This window comes from Thunnus maccoyii, chromosome 18 (genome assembly GCF_910596095.1).
Source record: "Thunnus maccoyii chromosome 18, fThuMac1.1, whole genome shotgun sequence".
Taxonomy (NCBI): Eukaryota; Metazoa; Chordata; class Actinopteri; order Scombriformes; family Scombridae; genus Thunnus; species Thunnus maccoyii.
In genome coordinates, this window is record NC_056550.1 from 10,407,141 (window position 1) to 10,434,662 (window position 27,522).

Here is a 27,522-nt window from a genome sequence, read left to right on the forward strand (position 1 = left end):
GTGCGTGTGTGTAGTACTGAGAAGTGGTTTAATTCAGTATTATTAAAACAGTTCAGTAAACTGACATTCCATAACATTTCCATATATCTAAATATTGTGTTTAACTTCACTTTCACATTTTCATACAAGACAGAGTCAACCAATTGGCAGTGCATGAAGGCTTTCATTTGCATATTATTAGCATTGGTGTCCTGTACAGTGTCTCTATGCTTGTTACACATCTCTAAAAATTATCTGTTTGTCTGAATTTAAATTGTGTATGTGAAGTAGTTACATCATAAATATATTTACATAGTATATATGTAAATATGTATAGATATTTATGCATACTGTATCTGCCTGCACACATGCATCTCTATTGTGTAATCAGGTCAGGGTGTGTTGATAAGTCACTCTACATGGGCGTGCGTGCATGTGTTAGTGGTGATGTCACGTATTGTGTGTGTCAGCATCACAAGCGATAGCCCTCAGGAGACACTCTCTCCTCACGCAGTCCTCCCTATTGTTTCTATCTTCCCTCCCTCATCCTTACTTCTTCCTCTGTGGCTCTCTTAAGATGGAGCAGTATAGCTTTAAGGTCAGAGGAGGGTACACCTGGCAAGGGAGGGCACTGGCTCAAATCTCCAGGCCGAATGGGGAATGGCAGATTGGAATGAAAGGGGTCCTCTCTTGCTCAATAATTACCAGTGAAGGGCTTTTGAGGACTGCACCAGCTGCTGCTACTGAAAGCCTGATGCAGAGATGATGAGGAAATAAGAGCAGAGGCAGAAGAAGGTTTATGTTCCAGACAGATGGAGATAATTGTACTCAATACCCTGATACAGTAAATAGCAAAAGCAAAGTACTCTCACATAATTACAAAGCATAGTAGATATTGTGAATTCTAATACTTTTAGGTACACTTTTCAAGAGCCTACAGGGGACGCCACATAGAATATATAGAAGTACGGATAGATTCATTTATTTTTTTAATGTTAACCAAACCATTTCGTATTTAAAATTTAAACAAATCCTGGAAAACTTTTCTGTTTGTCAAGGGGCTCCACATGGGATTCTGACATGGTTAAGGAACTCTAACCTATGCATTTTCTCCTTGTTATGTATATTTACCTCAGCTTTTCTTCTCCTTTCCTGTTTTGTCTCATACGTCTTTCATAGCTCTCCTTTCTCCTTTGTTCTGCTCTTCTCCTGTTACCCTCTCCATCTTCTTATTATGCAAGTTCTGCTGTTATGTAAGCAAAGGACTCCCTTTTGTATGTGTCTAACTGTGTCTTTGTCATTGTCATGTTACTGTATGTACGTGTGTGTGTGTGTGTGTGTGTGTGCGCGTGTGAGTGTGTGTTAAGGTCACAAGACTCTAGATCTCTCTCGCATACCTCTTTTTTCTGTGTGTCAACTCTCCTTTAAAGCAGGTGTTCACACAATCCTTGTGTTTTTTTCCAGTTGTTTTGGTGACACCTTTGCTGCTAAGTATTATTGCTGCAGTTCTTGCCGCACTTCTTCCTGTTGACTTGGTAATCAGTCTATATATATATTTTCCTTCAACTTTCTGATTAAGTTGATTAAGTTGAATTGGAACACTATGGGTATGAAGTACAGCACATCCCACATGTATTTATTTGCATGCATTATTTAGGTTGTGTATTTTTCTTTCTTTGTATCTCCACAAACATCAAAGCTGCTCTTTGAACCTGAAAGCAATTTTACAACTGCCTTTCAAACGCAATCCTAATACTGCTCCAAATGTAAAAGCAACATATTCAATGCATTTTTCAACATACATACTTATATGTGTTCAGACAGGCACATCTACTCTCAAGGGTACGTGTGTAGAGACTTTGATGCATCAATCACTGCAGATATAAGATGCATTTACCACTTTTTACTTATAGGCTTTTTTAGCCATGCTAAGTGGCATGGCTCCAGGGATGGCAATCTCAGTCTGTCGGTCCACCACTTTGGTCGAGACTAAAATATCTTGACAACCACGGGGTGGATTGCTATGAAATTTTGTACTGATATTCATGATGCCCAGAGGATGAATGTTACTAACTTTGGTGATCCCATGACTTTTCCTGTGACACCATGAGGTTGACATTTTTGGATCAGAGTGAAATATTTCAACAACTATTGGATGTATTTCCATGCAGTTTACCACAGATATTCAAGCTCCCCAGAAGATCAATTCTAATCACTGTGGTAGTCTGTCGTCTTATCCTCTAACAGCAGGTCAAAATTTTCATTTATTCAGTGAAATATCTTATCTACACGATCTTCATCTCTACACAGATGTTCATCATTACTAGACGATCTATTCAAATGACTTTGGAGATCCCCTGACTTCTCTTCTAGCGCCACCATGACATTTTTGGGCTGTGTTTGGACTGACAATTTGTGCTGACAACCATTGTACCCAGAGTATGAATTGTAAAAACTCAGATGACTTTCCTTTGGTGGCATCATCTGGTCAAAATATCTGTGTACCCAATACTTTTATGATAACCAAATACCTGCCAAGCTAATGACATTCCCATTAGCCTCAATTGCTCTTTGTCTTTCTTGGTAATTAGCAAATATTGGCATGCTAACTAGCTAAACTAAGATGGTAAATGCCATACTTACTAAACATCAACATTCAAAACTATCATAGTGTTTCGCGAAGTTGGAGGAGCTATTTCGGGCACCCTTGTTTCCGGAAGTAAAAATCCCATTAATTTTTCCCATATACAATATTACATAACTCACACAGCATGAAACTCTCCTGGATAAATCATCAGTACAAAAGTTAAATAACTGCATTAGAAAATATCTGGTTCTTTAGTAAAAGTATAAGGTACGAGACTAAATAAAAATTTGGGGGTAGAAGTTAACAACTCTGTGCAGGCAAATGTAGAGACAACAAGCAGGTGACAGTAGCTGAAGAAAATAATTATTTATTTACCAGGCTCTGGTTACCGGCAGACAAAGACAAAAACAGAACTGGCTGACTTAAAACACAAGGAGCAAAAAATAACAGCTGCAAACACTGGGAAACATCAATCACAAACTGACAAAGAACTCAAAGAATAGACGTATAAATACACAAAGAACTAATCACAGAACAAGATACAGCTGGAGTGGGGCAGGCACTGGAAAAGGAGGGAAACACAAGGATTGGTAACAAATGAAGAAGGGTGTGCCAGGCAACAAACAGGTTTAGGCTAACAAGACTAAACACTGCACAGGTGTGCAGGTGAACAGGTCTACAGCAACACATGAGAAACACAAGGCTCTATCTCACACAGGCTCTGCCCTCTGCTGAACTCTATAAGTGATACTCTCCTCCAATCACATGCACACAGTGAAATTTGCATGTACGTAGCCGGCCAATCAGGACACACCTACCAATCCTTGTGTCTCACACAGCTCCTCACTGCCACTCTCATCCTCTTCTCTTCAGTGATGGTGAATCAGCTCACTGATCTTACTTCTCCACAAAGACACAAAGATGAGTTCACCGCTTCATCCAGCCCTCCGCCGCTGCCACTAGACACCTCGGCTGAGACTCTCTGAGCGGCTTCACCAATGGATGATGACGACAACATCTCATCTGTGTCTGCAACATCACTGACCTTCAGAAATCCACCGCCAACTTCAGTTCGCCACGCCAAATTACATTTTCCAAAGATCTTCCAATCTTCCACCCTCCTCTCTTCCACCTCTCCAGCTCTCCATGACGCTGCGATGATAGCAGCTCAGGCTGCATCATCTGGGCGGTCACAGAGGCTGCCTGATGCAGAAAGCACTTGTTCAGTTGGTGCTCCTTCCTCTCTTCCCTCTATTAGAGAAGCACGCAGGAATATGCAGGAATACGCAGGAATAACACCTTGCACCCACACACTGACCCAGGTGAGGACACTTCATGTCTGCTTAGTGTCAGCACTGTCTTCCACTGTTTTTGCCTCTCTGCAAGGACCGGCATACACAGCTCACCACTCGGTTTTACGATAACATGGCCAGCAACATTACTTCCTCCTTAGAAAATTGTGCTCCAGGCCCGCTCATGGACTGAGAACAGGAGACACTGAGTCCGCTCTGCTCCCTTCCAATTATTTCTGTGGGCGATACAGAGGGCAACAGATGCACTGACACAACATCCCAGCACTGAGTTGACGCAGCCGACTCCTGTACATGCGCCAGAGTGGTTTGCCAGCCTGCGTATGGATCCCAAGAGGCACAAACACTACTATTTGAATGTTCCTTCATCAGTGTGGGACACCCTGCATTACTGGGGGTCCCCACAGCATCTGTTGATGTGAACACCACTGAATTGAGTGACCTCCTGAATAGCAGTGTTCACAGATGCATCCCTGATTGGGGTGGGGGAGCACTTGTCTGGCGAGAGCAATAGGTGGTGTGTGGCCTTCAGGAGAAAATTGACAGACCAACCTGCTCGAACTTCAGGCTGCTCCTGGTTCTTGAGTACTTCAAGACTCTGGTTCAGGGGAGACACGTGTTGGTGAGAACAGACAACCACACAACAGTTGCCTTCATCAACAGGCAGGGCAGACTCCAATCCACAGCCCTGTTGAAGATGGTGGAGAACCTGTTGGTATGGGCCTCAGAACACCTCCTGTCTCTGAGAGCCCTCCACATTCCAGTTCTAGAGAACAGGGGCGCCAACCTCATGTCGAGAGGTGTCCCTCTGGCAGACAAGTGGGTGCTGCATCCCAAGGTGGAAACAGGTTGGGAAAGTGGAAATGGACCTGTTCACCAGTCGAAACAACACCCACTACCCGCTCTGGTTCTCCCTGATGCTGCAAGATGATCCACCCCTGGGGGTGGATGCATTTGCACACATGCCATGGCCAGAGAGGCTCCTTTATGCCTTTCCTCCTCTTGGTCTCATTCCCCCTATGTTGAGGAGAGTGAGACAAGAGCAGCTGTCGGTCATCCTGATCACCCTCGACTGCCGTTCAGCGCTGCGGTACACATAGATTACCCAGATGTTGGTGGCCCAGCCCTGGTCCATCCCCCAAGTTTGGGAGACTCTGTTCCAGGAGGCGGGCTCAATAGGCACGCTGCCCACATTGGGCCAACCTCTCCAAGTTTGGCTCCTGAGAGGGACAGGCTGAAATGGTTAGGATTCCAACGCTGGTGCAAGGAAAGGAGATTGGTTCCCCTGACATGTGCAGTGGGTTCATTTAGGTCGAGAACTATTCAGCAAGAAGCATTTTGTCCTCCACCCCATGGGGATGCCAGGGAGGCAAAACTGCACCTCTTGTGCCCAGTATGTGCGTTGGCATGTTATGTTGAACGCACAGCCCCCTTTCGGCGCACTGAACAGCTGTTCGTGTGCTATGGAGAGGGAGTGAGCAGTAAAGCCCTATCCTAGGTAGTTGGCTTTGTGAGTGCATCTCCCAAGCTTACAGGCAGGCCGGTAAGGACCCCCCCACTGTGGTACGAGTCTACAGCCTTATTCAGTGAGGTGAGTGTCGAGGACATATTCACGGCAGCGTCTTGGGCTATGCCTTGTCAGTTCATAAGGTTCTTTCTCTCGGACATGACAGGCTTCTTTTCAAGGTCAGTGCAGGTATGACTCAGGACTTGTGAGAAGGGTAGTGTGTGTGTCAGCTGTGGGACGCCTGACCCCCATCCCCTCTGCGGATAATTATACACTTGCTCCCATGATCCAAGATGACTCAGTGAATGGGGTGTACAGGGTGTCTGGTGTTTGACCTATGACCCCTGTGAGGTTAGGCCATGGTTTCACTCAGTTCATGTACATGTTACCAGGCTGGGTTGGGCCCCCTACTGCTCTGCTTAAACTGGGATTATAAATTAGAAGGAGGGCTGCGGCAACTAACCTATAGCCAGTAGGGCTAAGTGAGGCAGTCTGATGTCGCGGCAGGGCAAACATTCATCCCGCTCCGCCAACTATAAAAATCCAGTCCAATAGAGGGCAGAGCCTGTTTGAGATAGAACAAAGGTTATGATATTGTAACCCAAGTTCTATAAGCACAGGTGGAGCCCTCTACCTATGTACCCTGCCACTCCTACGCCATCCGCTGAAGTGGTCTCTGGGTGAACGTGGCAATGAGGCGTTGCCTTATATACTGTGTGAGACACACAGAATCGGTAGGTGTGTCCTGATTGGCCAGCTACGTACATGCAAATTTCAGTGGGTGATTGCATGTGTGTGATTTGAGGAGAGTATTACCCATAGAGTCAAGTAGAGGACTCTGCCTGTGCTTATAGAATTAGTGTTACAATATTGTAACCTTTGTTACACTGTCAAGAATAAAACCAAAGCAAGGCAGAGATAAAACTAAAGAAAACAAGGGCCCTGGACTCAAAGGAAAAACAATACCAAGCTCAAGCACTACACAAAGAAGTCCAGAAACAGAGTCCATGACTGACTCCCAAGTTGCATTTCAGCAAGAAACAGCCAATCACACAAACTTTGGTCACATGTGCCAATAATAGTAGGCAGGAGCTAAAGACTGGGGTACTGAGAAAACTGATTTTACATCTACAGAGTGAATCAGTTTACTCTTCATTTCTGGGTCACTTTTGAGTGAATTCAGCAACTATGGCTATCGTTTACAACTTCAGCGATCTGTGCCTTTTTCTCCATGGCCTAGGCTCATGGGTATTGTAGTATTCTTAACTATCTGCCATGCAAAATCAATTAAGTCTTTGGTAACGGTCTCCGAGCGACTCAAGTCTACATGTGGAAGTGTCCTTGAGCAAGACACTGAACCCCATATTGTTTTCAAAGTGTGTACATGAGGTGAAAGTGCCAGTTTAATGTAATGCAAAGTAATATTTCCATGGTTGGAGAAACAACCAAGTCAATCAAAACCTTTTTTGGGTGGGACTGAGGTCACACACTACACTTGTTGTGCTACCTAACCAGTATGAAATGACAGAGTGCACTAGAGTATTTTTTTCAAGTGTTGGCTGACTAAATTGGGGCTCAAACTAAAAATACTGTACTTACATTCAAGTGACATGACTCCAGTGGGTTGGCCATGTTGCTGTGTATACAGAATGTGTGTAAGTGCTAACGTGTTAAAGAACATGATAAGCCGAAAAGTATAAAGCTTCTTTGCTGTCAGTTTGATTTGCAGCCTTTATGCCCCACAGTGGTCCAAAATCACTTAAAACAGTTTTAAGGAAAATTCACTGACCAGCATTTCCTTGGTGAATTTTCCTCATCATTTTGCTGGTCAAAGATGGCTCGGCATTCAGCCTCGCTCAGCAAATCTGTCTGGATGGCCATTTACCCTTTTTGTCTGGTTCCTTTCTTGGCTGACCCTCTCTGTCTTTCCATATCTCTTTTACTCTCTCCCCCTCATGCCTTTTCTCCCTACCTCAGTCGTCAACCTGGCCCATATCTGTCCGCCTGTTGTCTTGTACCATCTTGTGTGTCTTGGCCTCTTGCTATTCCTCAGTCGCCCTCCTGCCAGTTGCTGTACCCCTTATTCCATCCCTCCCTCCCTTTCTCCTTCTGCATGTTGTCAAAACCCTCTACATCAGTCTCAAATGCTCTCTCCTTGGTCACATCTTCACATATATTTGTCTCTCTCTCCCCAGGAACAATCTACCCTTTTGTTTTGTTTTGCTTCTCAATTTCTCTACATTTGGCTTGACCTTTTACTTTAATATTTCAGCCTGTCTTCCTCCTCCTGCATAGCAACCTTTTTCACCTTTCTACATCAATCCTTTCCTGTTCTTATATTCTTACATTTTTATGCATATAATCACAATTGCACCTACATAATCATATTTTAAATCAAAATCTTTCATAAACAAAATGCCATGTTGATGTACCAGAACATTTTGCAAGCTTTTGAGACCAGAGTATGAAAATGTCCGTCAAGATGTGTATGGAATAGTTCACCATACACACACAAAAAATACATATATATTATTATTTTCTGTACATTTCTTCTTCAAATGATTAGAGCATTTAAATCCAAACACAAAAACATACTACCAAGCAAATTCTTTATGGAATTTCTGCAAATGTTCCTGCAAATGCTGTTGTAAATACTGAGTTAAAACAATTAAACATTTACAGGTGTGATGCACATATAATTTATTCTATGAATTACACAGTTACACTTCTTATAGCCGCTGCAGTAAATGCTGTAGTACTTGGTTTCTATGACAGCCACTAAAGACCTAGTCTTGATTTAAGGTCCACTTTACTATGTGTCACTACTTTGGGCACATTTATGACTGTAAAACTTGTAAGTTTGAGCCTTTGTGGAGAGAGGTTGACAGATATCTCCACCTCATAACTGTAAGCTAATGAGAACTTTGAAAGTGGGCAAAACCTCAGAGTTTTTTTGTCCTATTCTTTATCTAATCTAAGCTGACTTCTAAACTAGCAAACAAACCCCCATCCAGCCAGTCAAATCAACAAATTCTCTTTCTTCTCCTTTACCTTGTTGTCAGAAAGCCCGGTGACTTGGTCAACAAACTCCTCCTGGATCATGAAGGCGGCCAGGTTGGCAGTGTAGGAGGCCAGGAAGATGACAGCGAAGAAGGCCCACACAGACACTATGAACTTACTGGTGGTTCCCTTTGGGTTTTGCACTGGCACAGAGTTGTTGAAGACCAGACCCCAGAGCAGCCACACGGCCTTGCCCATGGTAAAGGAGGGGCCATGGGGGTCTGAGAGAGAGGACAAGGGAAAGAGAGAGACAGACGGTTTAGCGGAAGGTGAAATGGCAGACAAGTGTACTCTCTTATAAGACCAAGCATGTTGCCTGTATGTGTGCATGTGTGTGTGTTCATGTGAATGCTTACCTTTCCCCTGTGCCAAGTTTCTGTTAAAGCCAAGAGGACTGATGTACTCAAACATGAAAACAGCCATTGCAGTCACCAGTAGGAGCATCACAAACATCATCACCCACACTGATGCACTGAATGGCTCTACGATAGAGAAAGAAAGAAAGAAGAAGACAGAGATTAAGTATTAACGCATGTTTGGTTAAATTTAATATATTAAATGTCACTTTTTTCTGATTCATGCTTACTCTCTTTCTGTCTTTCCATTAACTGCAAGAATACATTTATCATGCATGCACACACACACAAACACACACAAACACACACACACACACACACACACACACACACATACACATACATGGATAACAAGCTGACCTCTGCATGTTCACAGAGCCCCTACATAACCCCCCCCCCCTCCCCACTTATATATACACAGGCACATCTATTTGACAGTGTGAGGAGGCGTACAGTATAGGAAGTCCTGGTGTTAGCAGTCCTGTCCTCCCTCTGAGCTCACAACACTGCTGCAGAGATGAAACCCTGCTCTAATATATGGGAGAGCACTGCTGGCACAGGGTTTTGCCCTGTGTGTGCACAAGTGTGTGTGCATGCTGGCAAGCAGCCATTATGGGGTTTTCCTGCTAAGCCCTTATAATTGCCACTTTCACAGCAGTAACTGCATGCTGCATACATGTCAATGTGTGTTCCTGTGTATGTGTGCGCCTGTGTCTGCTGACATGCGTGTGTGTTTCTCTCTGCAGTCTTATGCATGTGCAAATCAGCTGGTTGTGTGTGTTTGCGCCAGTGTGTGCCTTGGTGTCTGTGGCCTCATACGTTATGCGTGAGTGCAGGAACTTGGATATAGATGCTGAAGCGCTACGCGTCAAATGATCGTGACTGAGCAGCCAAAACAGGGATATACATGGTCGCTCAGGTTAAAATCCTGTGGTTAAGTCCCTCTCAGGTAAGTGAGAGTCATTGTGACAGGAAGTAGGAGTTGAGCTAAATCCCTCCGATGAAAGAGCAAGTATTGACAGCTGTGTAATAGAACTGAATTGTGTTGTCAGCTCTGTATCTCAGGGAACGCACACACACACCCAAAACAAATACCCCTCTACACTCACACAAACCAAAAAAGCAAACAAGACAGATCTTCCTCTCCCTCCCTCCTGAGTCCAGCAACAAAGCAACAGTTGTTCGGTGACAGTTACCGAGAAAGGCTGATGGGGAAACGGTTCCGTTACTACGGGAGACCATGACGCTGATCCCGGTTTCCACGAACGGGACGGAGAAATCGATGACCTCAGAACGCTCCTCATTGATCGTCAGAGATCCGACGGCCATGACGGCTTTCTTATAGACCACCTGAGGAGGGGAGGTGGAGGAGAGGGATGAACGCAGGGACAAAGAGAGGGAGGAAGGATGGATGCATAAGAAAAGTGAGTGAGGGATAATGGGAGAGGGAGGAGTGAGTGAGAGATGGATCCAAAGAAGGAGGAAAAAGAAATGGGGGAGGGTGGGTTGACAAGGTTGTCAGGATGAGAGGGAAGAGGATGAAAAAGGGTGAGAAGACAAGATATGTAAGGAGTGGGTGAAATAGGTTGAAAGTGGGAGAAGGATTATGTATAGATCACATTTAAAATGGGGAAATGGCCAAGAGGGGGACACAAGAAAAGAAGAAGAAGAAGACAATTTACATTATATGGTTCAATGTGTGTCTAAAAAAAAAACATGTTTAGTTATTTTCTTCAGTCTCTGCAAATAAAAATTGTCTTTCACTATAATACAGTCAAAACTAAAAGTCAAAATAAATGCTAACAATATATCCGTGCACCAGAAAATGAATTCTATTGACTGTACATCAATAAAGTCATTCTAATCAATATAATCAATATGCAAGTGGGAGTCACCGCTAAATACTGTAAGATGAATGCCAGATAAAATTCAGCTCAGGGAATAAGGTCTGCCATAAAAAATATAGACAGCAATAAAGTTTACAGTCCTCAAATGAACTCTGGGACTTCACCTTCAAGGTGAAGCTGGTAATAAAAGATATGCAAAGGAGTTTTCTGCAGGAGTAGCTAAGATTTGTTTACTTTCTTAGCGTTTACAGTTGGTGCCAAAGCCTCAAAGGTGAGCACTTTTTTTTCTCCATTCCGCAACAGTTTTGCAAAGTTAAAACTTAAAGCTTCATTTTTGAACGTACATTTTGTCTGATACACAGAATGCCCTGTCACTTAAACATTCTAATTTCCTCTTGGCTTGGATTATCAAATTTAAATGGGCTGCAAACTAAAAGTGGAGACCAGTCAATACCATTACACATCATGCTCACACTCTTTCTAAAATACTCATCGACTGGAGGGTACACTCATTGTTTTGTTTTGGTGGTTTCCTGCAGCAGTGCCAAATTCAAGACTATAGTGTTCAATGTCAATGTATTCTTTGATATGAATAAAATAAAATGTGTTACTTCAATGCACACATACATTGAGATATACAGTAACTCTGCAGCTAATTCCTTAATACATATGCCATAAACCTAGATTAAATGAGTTACATGACAGATTTAGAAATATTAAAATAATAATCTATGCAGTCTCTACAAATCTCCCTCCATCTTCGCAGTAAAATGTTAGTCCAATGCAAAATACACCTGCCATTTATAATGAGCTCAATAGTCTTCAAGCAGGATTTTTGATTAAAGGCTGTAAATATCCTTTTCCCTGGTTGCACATAAGATATTGACCCGCTGTCTGATTCCAGGGATCTTTATTGATTGAACTCTGATTCAGAATTAGTTGTATTTTACACACATACACAAATACACTTGTACAGATGTTCCTCTTACCTCTCCCACCATCCCATTCCAGACATTGTTGATCTTCTTTCCATGTTTTCCATTGGTTACCAGGTACAGGTCATAGGTGAATTTGACATACTTGGCAATCTTCTTCAGAATATCGATGCAGAAGCCTTTACAGCACTTCTTAATGTATGTCCCACCAGCCTCAGTTGTGTTGCTACAGAAACACAAACAAAACACACACATCGTTAGCAGATGATTTTGAAGCAGCAGCTGCTATGAAAAATTAGCATTTTTGGTTTAGTAACAGAAATGAATGAAATGGCACAGAATAAAACATTTCATACAGTTGTGTTAAAAAAAACCCCCAAAAAAACCCCAAACCTTTGCTTGTCTTTCCATCCCACTTGTTAAATTTATATGAATGCACCAATGAACACATATCGCCCTGGGACATTTTCACCTTTAAGATCAGGTTGTTCTATTCAGCAATGACATCAGAAGACTTGAAAAATATGCTCCTTCTACCTCTGTGTCTCTCTAGAGAAGGAGGTTTATGAAGGCACTGCATCTGCAAGCCTTGTACCATCTGTGTATATGAATTTGAGAGCAGGAGAGTTCACACACTGTTCATGCACACTCACTCACACACACACATGCATACAAGTGCATATCAACTTTCAGCCACCTGGGACTCTCATTTAACTTTTAGATATGTGCTAATTAGGAGAAGATAACCTCGTCCTTTAGTTTAACAACCTGAATACAAACTTGATGGAAAGTGAGGGGGGGGGGAAAAACCCTTCACACATCCGGTCGTGACTCCGCAGTTACCTTCAGAGCTGAAACTCTGTCACTTTGGAGGATTTCTGTGGTGTTGGAAAAACATTAGCCAATTTTTGCCTCAAGTGCAAACTCCTGTGTTACCCTCACTAGTCGCCATCGATCTGTCAAACGAATGTCACCCCAAGTGGAATTTCTCCCTGTCTTCAAACTGAAAAGGAATTTACTTTTTATGGCCCAATAGTTTTACACAAGAGAGAAAAGGTTCATTTGAAGAAAAAAAAAAAAGAAGACAAGCGCAGGTCTGTCACCGGTTGTGAATGAGTTTTTGTGAGACCGCCCAAGGTAATTTTCTACAGATATAACCAGATATCATCTATAGCAGCTGCTGGAGACAATTTAAAATGAATTAAATAAGCTCATTTGCATTTAAATGTCCCTACAAACATACCATATGTCAACAAAATCAGTGTAATTCATTACCAGAGTATGTGAATAGTATGGGTCTTGTTTCCTAATCAATCTAAAATAAAAACTTTGACAGTTCCTTCTGTAATGCAATATCTATTTGTCTAACCCCTCTATCTATCTATCTATTTATCTATCTATCTATCTATCTATCTATCTATCTATTTTTCAGCTGGCACATTGTGTCGAATTTAGAAGCAACTGTGGTAAGCATAACAGTTATGTCTGCAAACTTGGTTGTTTTAAATGCAATATTTTTTAAATGATGGATGATGGAAAAACATAGTTATAAAATAGTACAGGGAGGAGAGAGGATCCGTGCAGGGAACGAGATCTATGATGATACTGTAATAACAGAAACGAGGACAACTACGTCAAGTTTCTGGCAGGTTCAGCTGGCGGGGGCAGTCATAGAGCAAGCATATAGGCCAGAACTGTAATAGCTGCATTCATGAACACAGTGTACCCATTTAGGCAGGCCATAGTACAGTTCAGGCAGAGCATGTGATGTTATGGAGGCTGTTTGTGAAGTTGCCAGGCCAACTTGATATAGAACCGCTACAGGGCCTGAGGGGTCTCCAGAGAGGGCAGTGTGGGTATGTGTGTGATTGCGAGTGTGAGTATGGGTTGTTCTTAGGCCCAGCCTGGATGAGTGAATTTGTGGTTCTGCATGCATGGATAGTCCTCCACCACCCCTGATCCAACCCCCTCCACCACTCCTCTCTCTCTCTCTCTCTCTCTCTCTCTCTCTCTCTCTCTGCCTCTTTCTTCCCCTCCATCTATCCCTTCTTTCTTCAAATGGACACTACGGATGCTTGAGTGGGAATTGCGCTGTGGGAGGGAGGAAGGCACCCGAATGCATTGGCCTGTGAGTGAGTGGACATGTGGCAACAGAGACTGTATATGAGCTTGTGTGTGTGTGTGTGTGTGTGTGTGTGTGTGTGTGTGTGTGTGTGTTTGCGTTCCTCCTTGGAGATGCTTTATTGTCCGCCCTACTTCACTGGATGAAAATCTCTGTTGGCCTCTTCCCTGGGACACTATTACCGCTTAATCAGCTATGTTGGCGTGTGTGTTCGGACATGTGTGTTTGTGTAGTAGTTATAGACGTAGTGGTAAGATTGACACAAAGTGCGTCTGTGAGTATGAGTGTTCCAGTGGAGAGAAATAATATTGAGTTATCATCTACAAACCAATTACATGCTTTGATTGAACAGCACTCAAGCCACTCAGTGACGCAAACACACATACTCTAAGCCACTCTTGCTGTGTGTATCAAAATATAGCAAGGCGCTAGAGGTATTTGGGCATTAGAAAGAAAATTGGTAAGGAAGGAAATAAATTGCTGAGTTCAGCAGTTGCCTCCATTTTCAGAGGGAGGACAGAGGCTGCTGCAAAGATTGCACACTGCACCTCTTTCCGTGCTCATGAGAGAAATGAGAGAGAGCATACTGAGGAGGACAGTGACAGTGCTGAGGAATATGGAAAATTGGTGTAATTTTATGTCCAACTTATCTGATATAAAACTTATTTTTCTGTAATTAAGATTAAAATGTTACACTAGTATGTGATGGGGGAGTCTAAATTAATGTATTCAATAAGATTATCATATTCATGTATGGATAGACAGACAGATACATAAATAAAACAACGGTTGACTTACTCTTTGATATGCTTCCTGCAGGGTACAGAGTTCCTCATGCAGGTTCCAGTGAGCCTCTCTACATCCTCCACAATAACGAAAGGTTTCTCCTCTAAAGTGACGATGGACAGGTGGTTGTCGTCAAGCTCAGCGTCACCGAAGGAGTTGAAGCGCGGCCACACCGGGTATTTCAATGTCAGGCTGCGGTTGTCCAGTTTCCCCATCTGGGGTGGAAAGGACAGGAGGATAAAAAGAAGGAGATTATAAATGAGTTAACAGTTTGTTAAGTCACATGAAGTGGAAGCAGTGGGAATGATCCAGCCGGTGATTGTGATGAGACAAGAACAAAAGTAATTTCTTACTTTTCTTTCCTTGCTGCTGCAATCAGTTGCCTAACAACTCATAAAGAAGATAGGAAGTGGATATGACTTGACACACGTTAACATTTTACAGAAATGGTTTTTTTGGGCACAAAACACACATACATGTTGTTCACAGATCATAATACATGTGACTGCTGGTATGGCTGTACAACACAACAGATTAAAAGCATGGTGTATAGGGATGCATGACAAAATGCACACAGAGGGATATATGGCGATGAATGCAAACACATATATGAGAGAGTTAGAGAGAGAGACAGAGAGAGGGAGAGAGAGGCATGTGATGGTATGATAACGATGTGCCTCTTTTAATAATTCAGAAAGTTTTCTGAGCTGTGATGTCACAGATTCCCCTATGGATGCTTTCTGCCCACCCACACCTGTCTCTATATGTAAGTGTGTGAGCATCTGTGTGTGAGTGTGTGTGTGTGTGTGTACGTGCACATGGTATTTACTCATCTTTGTGTCAGACGGGAGGCAGAGAGAAAGAGAGGTAGAGCAGCAGGCAGCAAGGCTTTGCTCAACTCTCAATTATTAATGTTACAGGAGCCAGAAAATGGCAAAACCTCGCTCTCACTCTTTCCTTCCATTTCAAAAGTCTTTCTTTCTTCTTCTCTCTCTCTTTCTCCTCGCATCATAAAGCAATACAGCTGTAGTGTGGAATGGAGTGACTTCACTGCGTAAGTTGTTTTGTGTGTTGCACACACACACACACACACTCAGCAACACAAACATCCATGGGCTAAATCGCGTAGATTCAGCAGTGGATGTTTAAGCCTATTGTGTCACATGCTCACAAATAGAGAAAAGTGAAGATACTAGAAAATTTTGTTTTGTCTTTGTGAATAAAATAGAATCCTAAAATATTAAATGCACACTATCACACATAATGCACATAATGGTTCAACCTTTTGACCTTGGAGTCATGGAGCAATGGTTGTTACACACACATACACACACACACACACACACACACACACACATTGTTGCTCAGCCTGTATGCCTGGCTAAGTCATTAACAGGCGAGCAGAGAGGAGGAAGTGAAATTAGCATTTTAATTGTTTTGCTTTGAGTGGTTTTCTATCCTCTGACAGGGATTAGAGTCTTTTCTCTGCGCGTACTCTGCACCACTGTCAACAGCTCACTCTGCTGTCAGCTACATCTCTGATTGTGTGTGTGTGTGTGTGTGTGTGTGTGTGTGTGTGTGTGTGTGTCTGTGTGTGTGTGTAGGCGTTAGTGTTGGGGTGAAGGGGTAGGTGCTTGTGTGTCACCTTCGCTCTCCAGGGAACGGCCGCATTTGTCAATCTGTCTTACCCCAGCTGTTTTGCATTTCACAAGTGAGTGACTGCGTGCATGTATGCGAGCACACCAGTATGTGGGTGGGGAGGTAGACCAGGAAATGGGATGTTTAAGTGAGGTGGTAAAAAAAAAAAAAAAAAAAAAAGACAGGACTTGTGTCACAGAATGAGGGATTTGTGAGAAAAACAAACAGAGAGGATTCAGGGAAGATATAAAAAAAAAGTGTGGGAGTAAAACATTTGAATTGTACTCCACGAGCAGTTTGGAATCATTTTCTGGTGTTTTGAAACTCTAAAGCTGCAGATCCCAGCTGAGTGCATTATGCTGATATACATACTTCACTGGTATTTTAACTGTGTAACATAATGAGTGATATTTCATGTTGGAAGTGGGGAAAAAAAAAAAAAACACTTTAGTTACATTTTTCTACACTTGTCTTCCTTTCTCAGTTCAGAAGATTTCCAGTGGGTCACAGAAAGTGCAGCAGCTGCTGTACAGAAAGCTGATCCAACAATGATCTACTTAGCTTGGTTTAACTACTTGTTGCACCTTTATGTATCAATAAGAAGCGCTGTCATGTCATGTCACCTTTTGGAACAGAAACTTAAAAATAGACATACAACTCAAGTCTGTTTAATCCATTTCATCATGAATGTAAGCTTTTGAGGAGTGGCTCTGATTTGGTTGGATCAATCAATAAACTCAGTGGAGAGATAAATGTTCTGCTCGGAAGAAGGTTGAAAATGGGAGCAAGGAAAAGGAGGGGGAGGAGGAGGAGGAGGGAAAGAAGAAGCTGACTTCAGCAGCCCCTTCTGATTTCCTGTCCACCTGCTCTCCTCTTCCCTCTTCCTCTCTATCTCTCCTTCTCTCTAATTAAAGAAAGAGGGGTTATAAATTAATGCCTAGAGAGAGGAGAGAGGATTCTCTCTATCGACCGGCTAGGCAGCAGATTGCTGAATTTCCCCGTATGAAATACCAGATATTACGCACACACACAATACATGGAAAGCAGTGTGGTGTGACAGCGAGGACAGTGGGAGGTTACGATGATAGGGCCCGTGGGATTACCGCATTATAACATCTCATAGCAGCAATCCTATCGCATCATCACTTTGCGATGGATTTAGAGCCACTTGGTGATGAGATGACATTCTGCCCCCAGAACAGCTGTGTTTCTCTGCATCTTTTCTTATCTTTCTAAAAAGCCCTTGTTTTTTTTTTTTTTGGTTTCATCTCCTACTCTTTCTTTTGTCACCTCAAACATGCCCTCTCTTTTTTCTGCTCTCACTATTTTCCTCTTCATCTTTCTTTGTCTTTATTTATGATGGCCTTGCTCTTTTCTGTACCTGCATTTCTTGCTCTCTATTTCATTTCACGCTGTCTTCTTTTTTTCTTTTTATCTCTCTCTCGCTCCGTCTCCCCCTGTCTTTCTGTCATTCAGTGTTTGACCTATACAACCACACACACACACACATACTCAGGGGCTACAATCAACCAGGACCTTGCTGAACAAGTGAGAGAGAATGTTACAAGAATAAAGAAAACAGGGGTCAGCGCTCCTACACTGAGCACCTTCTCTGTGCCATTCTCGCTGGGAGAGTTATCGCTGTGGCAAGTTGCACTATGGGAGAATGAGTTCCTAATAGCGTGGAGAAAACCATTCAGTCATAAAACAGTATCTGTCACTCCTGTCAGACAAAATTATGTCGGGAAAATGGATTCGGCTCTCCCTCTCCTACGCTTGCTCTGTGTATATGTGTGAATGTGTTTGTGTGTGTGTGTGTGTCTGCATGCATGTGTGAGGATGCACGTGCATGCCTGTGTGTGTATGTATGTGTGTGTGTGACAAAACAAGGGCAGAGAGGAAGGGGATGAAAAAGCAGAAGAGTGAGAGAAAGATGAATCCACAAATTCCATAGTGCTCCACAGAAAGTGTAGCACTTTTATTAAGACGCAGAGAATAGTAGATTGAGAAAATGAATGGTCGTGTTTGCGTGTGTTCATGTGTAGGTCAGTTTTTGTTGATTTGGAAGTGTGTGTGTGTGTGTGTGTGTATGGAAGTGGGCTTTACGTGTGTCTGCTCTCCATATTGTGATTCTCCAAGCACAAATCCCATGCTGTCTGTAATAATTATTTTGTGAACTGGCTGCTAACACTGCAGCACTTCCTTAAGCAATTTACACACTCCATCTACTCAGCAGGAATAAAACATAACATCCTGGTTCTAATTGGTAAATACACTTTTCTCATTCAGTCAATGACGTTATACTATATCTCTGAATGAAACGTGAATGAAAATTCATCATCGCTTCTGTCACTGATTCTGGAGGCATACATTTTCACATTTTCCAAAGCTGGGTCGCAGTAATGTTTTTATACTTAAACGCTATACATTTTCTGAATTTCCTGAATTCTCAGAGCACAGGAGTCAATTGATACATATTTATGAATTTCTCCACTGTGGATTCTATTATCCTAAGGAAAGCCTTTACGTTGAATATAAAATAAGTGAAACCCTCCTCCTCCTTTCCCTCCCTACCAGCATCCAGGACCCTGACTTGCTCATTTTCAAGTTCATCATTTTGCCCAAATAACCTCTCCTGTGTCATCAAACAACACACTGCCATTTACACCAAACCTTTAAGACATTTTATTTTAATCTCTTGTCGGTCACTCTTGACTGAAATTATGTTAAGCTGTTTTGAAAGTGTTTTGAATGAGTCTCACAAGTAATGGAGGGATAATATTCAGCAAAACATAAAGTTCAATGTACATTTTAATTAAATAAGTAGTGAACTCAGTTTTTTATGTGTGTGTAAATATGTGTTTGCAGACAGTATGTGTGTGTGTGTGTGTGGCCTTCATCCTCAAAGTAAAGCCGGCTCCTTTAAACCGTTCTGCACCAAAATTGAATTAATTTACTGCTTCCTCTGGATGCAGCCTCATTACAACATATTAGCATTTTGTGATATGGAGACCAGTGTTGGGCAAGTTACTTGAAAAAATGGAAACAAGACCCCCAACATGTTTATGTAATGAAGCGTTACTGAGAGTAGTAAATATAATGAATTTACTGAATTTCAAATTGCAATATCTTACACTTCTCTTTACTGGAAAAGTAACCACATTACTATAATGCATTGTAATGTATTACTGCCACATCCATCTTCACTGTTAAAAAGCCAAATTTTGAAAACCCCCATAATGCCGCACTTCTGAGCCAGTCAAATATACCTGCATGACTTGCTGCAATCTGCGCTTCTTTTGACTAAACAGCAATTTACTGGCAATTACATAACCCTCAAAAAATCCCAAACACCATACACATCCAACCAAACAGGTGTGACTCTCCCCAGAACTCAAAAATATACCATCTAACCAACTCCATGTGTATGCAAGTGTGTGTGTGTGTGTGTGTGTGTGTGTGTGTGTTTGTGCGTGTGTGTTGCAGAGAACCGCAGGTGTGGTTGCTTTGAAAACCTGAGTGCTAAACACCTGTAGTGGGTGAAAAAAAGAAAAGAAAACATACACATGCTGATGGCTCAGTTCCACCTCTCTCTCTTCCTCCGTTTTCCTCTCTTTCTCTCTATCTCTTTGTCTATTTTTCTCTCCCACATTTGCTCTCACTACCTCGGCCCATCTGTCTCCATCGTTCACTCGTCTCCGTATCGCTCCATATTGCTCCTCTCCCCCCCTGTCTCTTCCTCCTGTGCCCCAAGGGGACACATTTTATATTTTTAGTGCATATCCATATTTTAGTGCAGTTTCTGAATTTTTATCTCTTGATCATCATGGAAGTCTCTCTCTCTCACTCTCTCTCTCTCTCTCTCTCTCTCTCTCTCTGTGCCACTGATTTCTGGTGCAAGGGTGGGACGGCTGCACCAGAGAGAGGGAGAGAGAGAGAGAGAGAGAGAGAGAAAGAGAGAGATAGAGAGCAGTTCCCAATTATGTTTCCACTTTGGGTCTCTGTGTCTCTTGCCTTCAGTCTCTTTCTCTGCACCACAGTGAAGTGGTACTGATCAATTTCACAGGCTCTCTGTTTACAGCAACATACTCTACCTCCCCTCTGCACACCAACAAAGGGTCTTTTGTGTGTGTATGTGTGTGTGTGTGTGTGTGTGTGTGTGTGTGTATGTGTGTGTGAGTGTGGGTGTGTGTCAGTATGAAATATGAAAAAGCTAGTCTCAAGATTGGGTGGAGACTGTACGGATTGCGGCAAACTAAACCGAATACTGTAACGCACACTCACACACACACACACAAGCAGGGATGTGACCTGAATAAAAACCTGATTTGTCAAAGCACAAGTCTCTCGAATAGTGTTTCTGTCAATAACCAGTGTGGAAGGGTAAACATACACACACATACAGGAGCAGTGACCCCTCGCCACCCCAATAACAGAGGTCTCAGTTTTTGATTAACTGTGGTTTGAGGTGCTATCAGAGACCACAACAGCAATCACAGCTAAAGACAGACGGGAGTGCACAGATTATCTGGCCTGGGAAAGAAAGGAAGAAAGGATGGAGGGATGGTATGGAGGAAAAGAAGTGAGGAAAGTGTGGATAATAGAAGCAGAAACAAAAAGTATTGAAGACAGGAAAGAAAGTGGGAAAGAGAAATAAAGTGAAGGAAGAGGGATGAGAGGAGAGACAGGCAGTGGGAAGGACAAGATAAAAAAATGAGAAGATGGTAGGAGAGAATTACAAAATTAAAGGGATGGAAAGACAATAAAGACAGAAAGACATAACCATCTATCCCCCTTTCTTCCTTATCAAAACCCTTCCTTTGGCCACACCTCTCTCTTTTTTTTATCCCTATCTCAAACTTCTTCTTTGCCTCACAAACTGTGAAGTATGAGCTATTAAATATAAGGTATTTAAGCCTGCGAGAAGCAGACTGATGTAGGTATAAAGATACATGGCTGCCATTTTAAAGTCCATTACAACGGCGAGAATACTTAGCCATTCACTGTGGCCATTCTTTATGGAAGCTCCCCCACATTAACTAGTTAAAGAAATCCATAACGTTGCTGGTAAATGAGCTCATTGATCAACTGTAGGTGTCGTACAATGAGACAGAGGTAGCATTTTCGATGCTGATGTTTAGCATTTGTTTCTGGTTTTGTTTTTTCACGGAGGTTCTCAGAGATCACTTGCCAATCAAACACTGCGGGTGTTGTTTTTCTCCCTTGATTTTTTTTTTTTTTAAGTTTCAGTAGGTGGTCCTATACATTGGCAGGTCGATATTAGCAGATATCTGCAAAAATAGAAAAAAAAAAGTGGCAGGATGTAAGATAATATACTATATATGTATAATACGAATGATAATATCTAGGGTTATAGCCAGGTTTTTAGAAATACTGGGGTCCAAATTCCCACTTTATTTTCTCTCATTTTTATATTATTTTACATTTAGTCTAGAAAAACACCAGACTCAGCCTTTAAAACCCAATATGTGTAATAAATGTGTAATCATAGAATAACCCCCAAAACTATGGTAAAAGTGGTATCATGGCCCAGAAGAACAGACAGGAATATGTGCACACTTTTCCATGCACATACACACACAGACACACACTGGTCAGATCCTACCTTCTCCCACTCTCTGTCCTTGTTGAGAACAATGACCACCAGCTTTGGATTTTCCTGGTACCCGTCTTCTGTGAATGACAGGTCTCTGCCATCCCACGTCACATTCATCATGTATCTACAAGGAAGAGGAGCGGAGGGGGACAGAGAGAGAGAGAGGGGTGAGGAGTAGTGGGGCAGAGGGTGACAAGAGAAGAAGTCAGAGAGGTAACAAGGAAAAGGGGGAGAGTTGGAGAAATGAGCGAATGAGAAAAAGGAAATAAATGAATGCGGGCGAGAAGAAACAGAGGAAAAAGAGGAAATTGAATTACATTAGCATGAGAAAAAGTCAATTTACAATCTACTGGTATTACTATCCTAAAATATTCACACACGCTCTATTGCATTGAAAGTTGTAAAGTTGATTCACATGGATTGGATTATGACTACATTCCTGAAATAAAAAGCAAGTGGACATAGACTCAACGTTTAATGCTGAGGGACATAAAAATCTATTCAAATCCTACAAAATATACGTGTGTGTGCCTAGTATAATGTGAAAGGATCCAAAATTTACAATTATAGTACAGTTGAAAGAGAAAAAAGAGAGTGAGTGCAGATAGTACCTAAAGCGATAGTCTGTCCATACTAGCACTCACCACACACACACACACACGCATGCACACACACACTTATACACACACTGTAATGAGTGACCCATATGGCAGGTCACATTAGCTAAGATGGAGGGCATTGGGAAGATATTCTTGGGTCCACATAGCCTCCACATTAATCATGGCTGTCCTTCCCCACTCTGTCTTCCTCACTCCTTCTGTCAGTGGTCATGTACAACACGGGAGAGACAGCTCCTCTTTCCTTCCTCCTCTACTCCATTCTTGCGCCCGGGCGACGGGGCAAACTTCTAAATGGAATATGTGCCCATGTGATGTGTCTTTGAAAAGCCACAGAGGAGCGCTGCAGGTGAGGCATTTCATGCTGTGTAGGACATTGTGCAGCCAAACGCTGTAGTGTATGGAGCAAATTGTGCTTTTAGAAGCTTATTACTTGTGTCATTTGATACACTGTTTGCTTATGCGGCATACACATCAAAGGACAGGTTCACAATTTTTCTGTCTTAAAACAACAGTCAGGTGCCCGTGTGAACACTGAAAGAGGTTTTCCTTGCTGCTAACACTGGCTATTAAAAGATCCCTTTCAAATGCGCTTACAATGTAAGTGAAGGGGGACAAAATCCACAGTCCTCATTTTGTTCAAAAATGTACCATCTAAATCTAATATGATGCGTCAGCAGTCCGAGTTAGTTAAATCAAGTAGATATCTTCCAAGTTATTTTCTTTTTAGAATAAAATTCCCTCTTTTTGTTTCCCCAGGCAGTGTTTCCCTTTGAAAGATGTCCACTTTATATGAAAAATGTGGATTGCTGAAGTTTCATATTAGCTTTGGATAAACTTTTAAATACATTTTTGCACTGAAGGAGGACTGCCAATTTTGCTCCCCATCACTTACGCTGGAAGCGCATTAGGAATGGATCTCTTAATGGCCACTATGAAAAGGACAAATGATTACAGCAAGAAAAACCTGTTTCAATGTCCATTGAGTGCCTGAATATGACAGGCATGAAAAATCATCCTTTAAGAAACTTATTTAGGTGATTTCTGCCAAAAAATAGTGAATCAGCCAATCCCTTCATTACAAAATATCTCTCCCTCTGTATATCTGTCTGTTTATCTCTGTGATTCTCTGTCCCTGCCAAACTTCAATAACTTCTTATTCCTTTTTAAAGCTTTGATTTTTCAAGTCTCAATTAAAGGGAGCAAGAGCCGTTTTTGTTGAATTTCCAGTTAGCAATTAATTCCTTTTTTTAATAGATGAAAAAACTTGCATACTGTGATGCAGCTTTAATCCCACACATACTATGAACCAGTACATGCTCTGCAGGATTTAACTGTAATTGTCAGTTTAAGTAAATTCAATGTGTTTTTATTATTTCAGCTGTTACAGACTCACTCACTTGCATATTACACATACCAGGAGTCTAAACCAATTATAATTCCAAGTCACAAGGATGGCCACAGAGATAATGGAGAAAAAGGCTGTGTAATATGTGTGTTTGTGTGTGTGTGGTGCCATTTCACAATATCTACATGTCCCTTTAAATTGCTGCTGGTAACACACATGCACAGCCTCTCAATGCTCAGATGAAATCAGGCAGAGATAAGGGGATTGAGTGGGTTTCGTGATTAAAATAATCCGATTGGCCTGCAAGCAACCAGGTGAGTAGTATTAAGCCATTTGATTGGACACAGGGTCCAGTGCTGAACCCAATTACTGTATGTGCGACTACAGCAGAGAAAGAGGTGCTGGAATCAATACCAGCACCCAGGCTGCTCTTTTAGACAACAGCCCATTCTGCACTTTGCAGCCATCAATCTGGAAGAGACACAAACACACAAATTCACATGCAAAACGGAAGCCTTTGCTCTTCTTTCTTTCAAAATGATGTATTGTTTGGGAGCATTAGTTGAAGATATTCAGACAACCTTATTCAATCCTCCTATCTTGACATCAAATATTTGGGAGACCCTTTTTTTCATTAATCATTTCCTGCCAGTGACCACTTTACAGGTTAAACTTTAATTCAGGCAAACAGTGTAAATCTAAAGCCTCTCAGTTTAGATATCTCAGTTGATTCTTTGTGATTCAGGTTCAAGAGCAGTGAGGGTTTTTTTTATATATATATAAAAATGTTTCTAGTGCAGCTTTAAAAAATGATGTATAACTTTTCTGAGATTGAATTCAATCGAATGCCAGACCTCAGCTTTTTCCAACAGGCAAAATGAAAAATAGGCACCTCTGTCTATTCTCTGCATGAAATATCATTATTATTATGACTACCAGTGCAGTTCTGTGATAAATATGCTGTATATGTGTCACTGGCTGTTCATGTGAAAATCATAATGAAACATCCTACATAGTGCACCATTGTGTTTGAAAGCAAGAACAGGATGCAGACAGGGCAGGCAGATTGTGTGTGTATGTCTGCAAGTATGTTTGGGCTGACGCCCATTGAACAGGTGGACCTAGGGTGTTGCTAGGATACGGACACAGACTGGAGTGTACATGCTGGAAAATGACCCTAAACACCCCCAACTGAACATCCCTGCACACACATAAACACAGACAATTACTTTGCCCACCTCAACAATCCTCCATGTAATGTTTCCTCTCCCCTGTAGGACTGAGATCATAGCAAAGCATCCAATTTCTCTCACTTTCCAGCCTCCCATTATATCAGTAATCTCTCTATTCATTAGGGGGGATGAGGAGAGGGTGCAGAGGTGGAGAGACAGTGGAGAAGGAGCACCCGAAAAAAAATGAGAGCGAGAATAAAGATAAGAGAGATTGAGTGAGAGAGATGGAAAGGGGAGAAGGGAAAGTATGACGAGAGAGTAGGAGGACTAAGCCTCGACAGTCGACAGAGTTAGGATAAAAATATCTTCAGTGTTATTTTTTCCTCCCTTCCCCTTATTTTGGAGCAAAAGGAGTTGGGGTGGGGGCACTGCACCAGAGTTAACCAACAGTACACATACACCAAGCATCAGGAATTAACAGGGGCAAGGGCAAAAATGCTCCAAGAAGTCTCAGAATGCCCCTAAAAACCGTGATCAAGGGGCAAAAATTGCCCCCAAGATTTTTCCAGGTTAGGCCAATATCCTAATCCTACATTAAGCCATCATTTTATTTTCATTCAATTCATTTAATTTCCATTTCCGGCCCTAACACACTCACATAAACAGCGCTATTGTTCACGCTACGCAGCTGTTACAATACCTGGCAGAGGCCATGCAATCCTGCACCTGCAGTGAATTTGGCTGCTGCGATGGACCGGTCCCTCATTAAAAAAGCTCCAACTGTTACGTTACCGGTGAAAGCAGCCCAAATCCTGGGCCCCGTCACCAACAGCACCCCCAGCAAATATGACAGCAAAGAAAGTTGCCACTTCTACAATTCAAAACTGGAAAATAGACTGGTTTGAAGAGGTGACTAAGATGACTCTCCTCTTCTGTAAAGCATGCAGGGCTCAGTCACTCAAAAATAGCCTTCGAAAGCTAAAGGCTAATCACGACTTTGTTAAAGGAAACAAACAGGTTAAATAGTATTCAGCTTATTGTCACCAAACAAGCAAGCATCATCCATTTGCATATAGTAAGTAACATTAACGCTAACACTAGAGACTTTAAAATGTCTTTGGTCTGGCGCGTTGGCTAACATTATTGTTGGCTAGATAACGTTAATGTTACAGCCTACATGTGGGTCTTGCCGACTTGCTGACAATGACGCAGTGCTGAATAGTCGAGTCTATAATGTTATTTCATACATGCTCAAATCGTCAGCAGGGCTAAGTGTGGTGATTAAATAAAGCATGCTAAAAAACTTCAACTGAAGATATTTCCAGAACTGCATCAATAAGGAGGGAATATCACACTAATTTTGGCTATTTTGACAGTACTTGTAGCTACTAGTCTGTAATTTTGTGAAACACTTGAGGCAGTGGCATACACCGCATCAGACCCACAATGATGGAATCATCTAAGTTAGACTGGTTTTGACTTGTGGGAGATCTGAAAATGACATGATCTCAGAACCAGTTGGAAGGGAATAGGCCTGAATTGTTTGTTTTCATGTGCTTATTATTGTAGTTAGAAAATGTAGACAATTATTACAAATGAGATGGTGTTTACTGTGTGCATTTTAATTTGGGTTCATTTCACATTAAAAACAGCAACTTTATGCATTAATTAGTATTTTTTTAAAAGTGCCCCCAAAATTTTGTAAATACTCCAAATTTTTTAGACAGTGGGGGCGGAAGTTGCCCCCAAAATATTTTTTTAAATTTCTTACGCTGCATACACTGCAGCAGGCATATAAGAGCACACACATACACTGCACTACAGCAGTAAGTGCCATATCAACACAATACACAATACTTTTTCTTCCTCCTTTCTCAGCAATAAAGAATGCATTTATAATGATAGATTGATAAAATGAACGATAAAAAACACTGACATTTCAAAACACATATGTTTGTTCATTTTATTTTAACTAGACCAGATACAACAGCAGTCTGCTGTGGGGACAACACTATGTCCTGTCCTGTTAAGTGCTCTTGACACAAAAGATGTCTCAATTTCTCAAATACTCACTTATTCTGAGATGCTCTGGATTTTACTGTGTTTACAAAGGTCTGACATTGTGATAAGGACCTTATCTGAAGAGGCTTTACTATAGGGACTGTGTGTATGTGTGTGTTAAAGATAGAGACATTTATCCTTCATCAAGACAAGGGCCAGTCAGAGCAATGATGTATACTGTCAGAGCACTCATGAACTATGAAGTGTAATGACACACAAAGGAAGGAAGAGGTCTTAAAAAGATGGGGGCAACTATCAGTCCTGATTTAAGTCTTTTGAGAGGACCGGGGGGTGAGTATTCATTTTAAAACACACACTCAGGTGGCATGTGTTTAGTGTGACATGAATGATGACTGTACAAGGTGAAGTAGATGCTAGCTTAGCAGTGTCTCTGTCCTTCCTGTAGTCCCTGGTGTGTGTGTGTGTGTGTGTGTGTGTGTGTGTGTGTGTGTGGCGTGTGTATGTGTGCACTTTTCTGTGTGAGTTTGGTCAGCACAAGATTAATGCTAACAATTACATTTTGTCATTTCCAAGCTTGCAGTCGCACCATAAAATGCAACATATGTCCAAGCAGCTACTT

General features: G+C 41.9%; 1 protein-coding gene across 6 annotated transcripts in view; it reads right to left on the reverse strand.

Annotated features, from left to right (window-relative positions):
- The window catches only part of grin2aa (glutamate receptor, ionotropic, N-methyl D-aspartate 2A, a), a 162,199-nt gene that overhangs the window by 21,217 nt on the left and 113,460 nt on the right, over positions 1–27,522 (reverse strand). For all 6 annotated transcript variants that reach the window (XM_042393501.1, XM_042393500.1, XM_042393499.1 and 3 more), the window contains 6 exons: positions 21,754–21,868; positions 14,502–14,704; positions 11,636–11,807; positions 9,996–10,149; positions 8,800–8,925; positions 8,435–8,664 (listed from right to left, as the gene is read on the reverse strand). In XM_042393501.1, the coding sequence (XP_042249435.1) occupies positions 8,435–8,664; positions 8,800–8,925; positions 9,996–10,149; positions 11,636–11,807; positions 14,502–14,704; positions 21,754–21,868 (1,000 nt within the window). The remainder of the gene's footprint in view (positions 1–8,434; positions 8,665–8,799; positions 8,926–9,995; positions 10,150–11,635; positions 11,808–14,501; positions 14,705–21,753; positions 21,869–27,522) is intronic.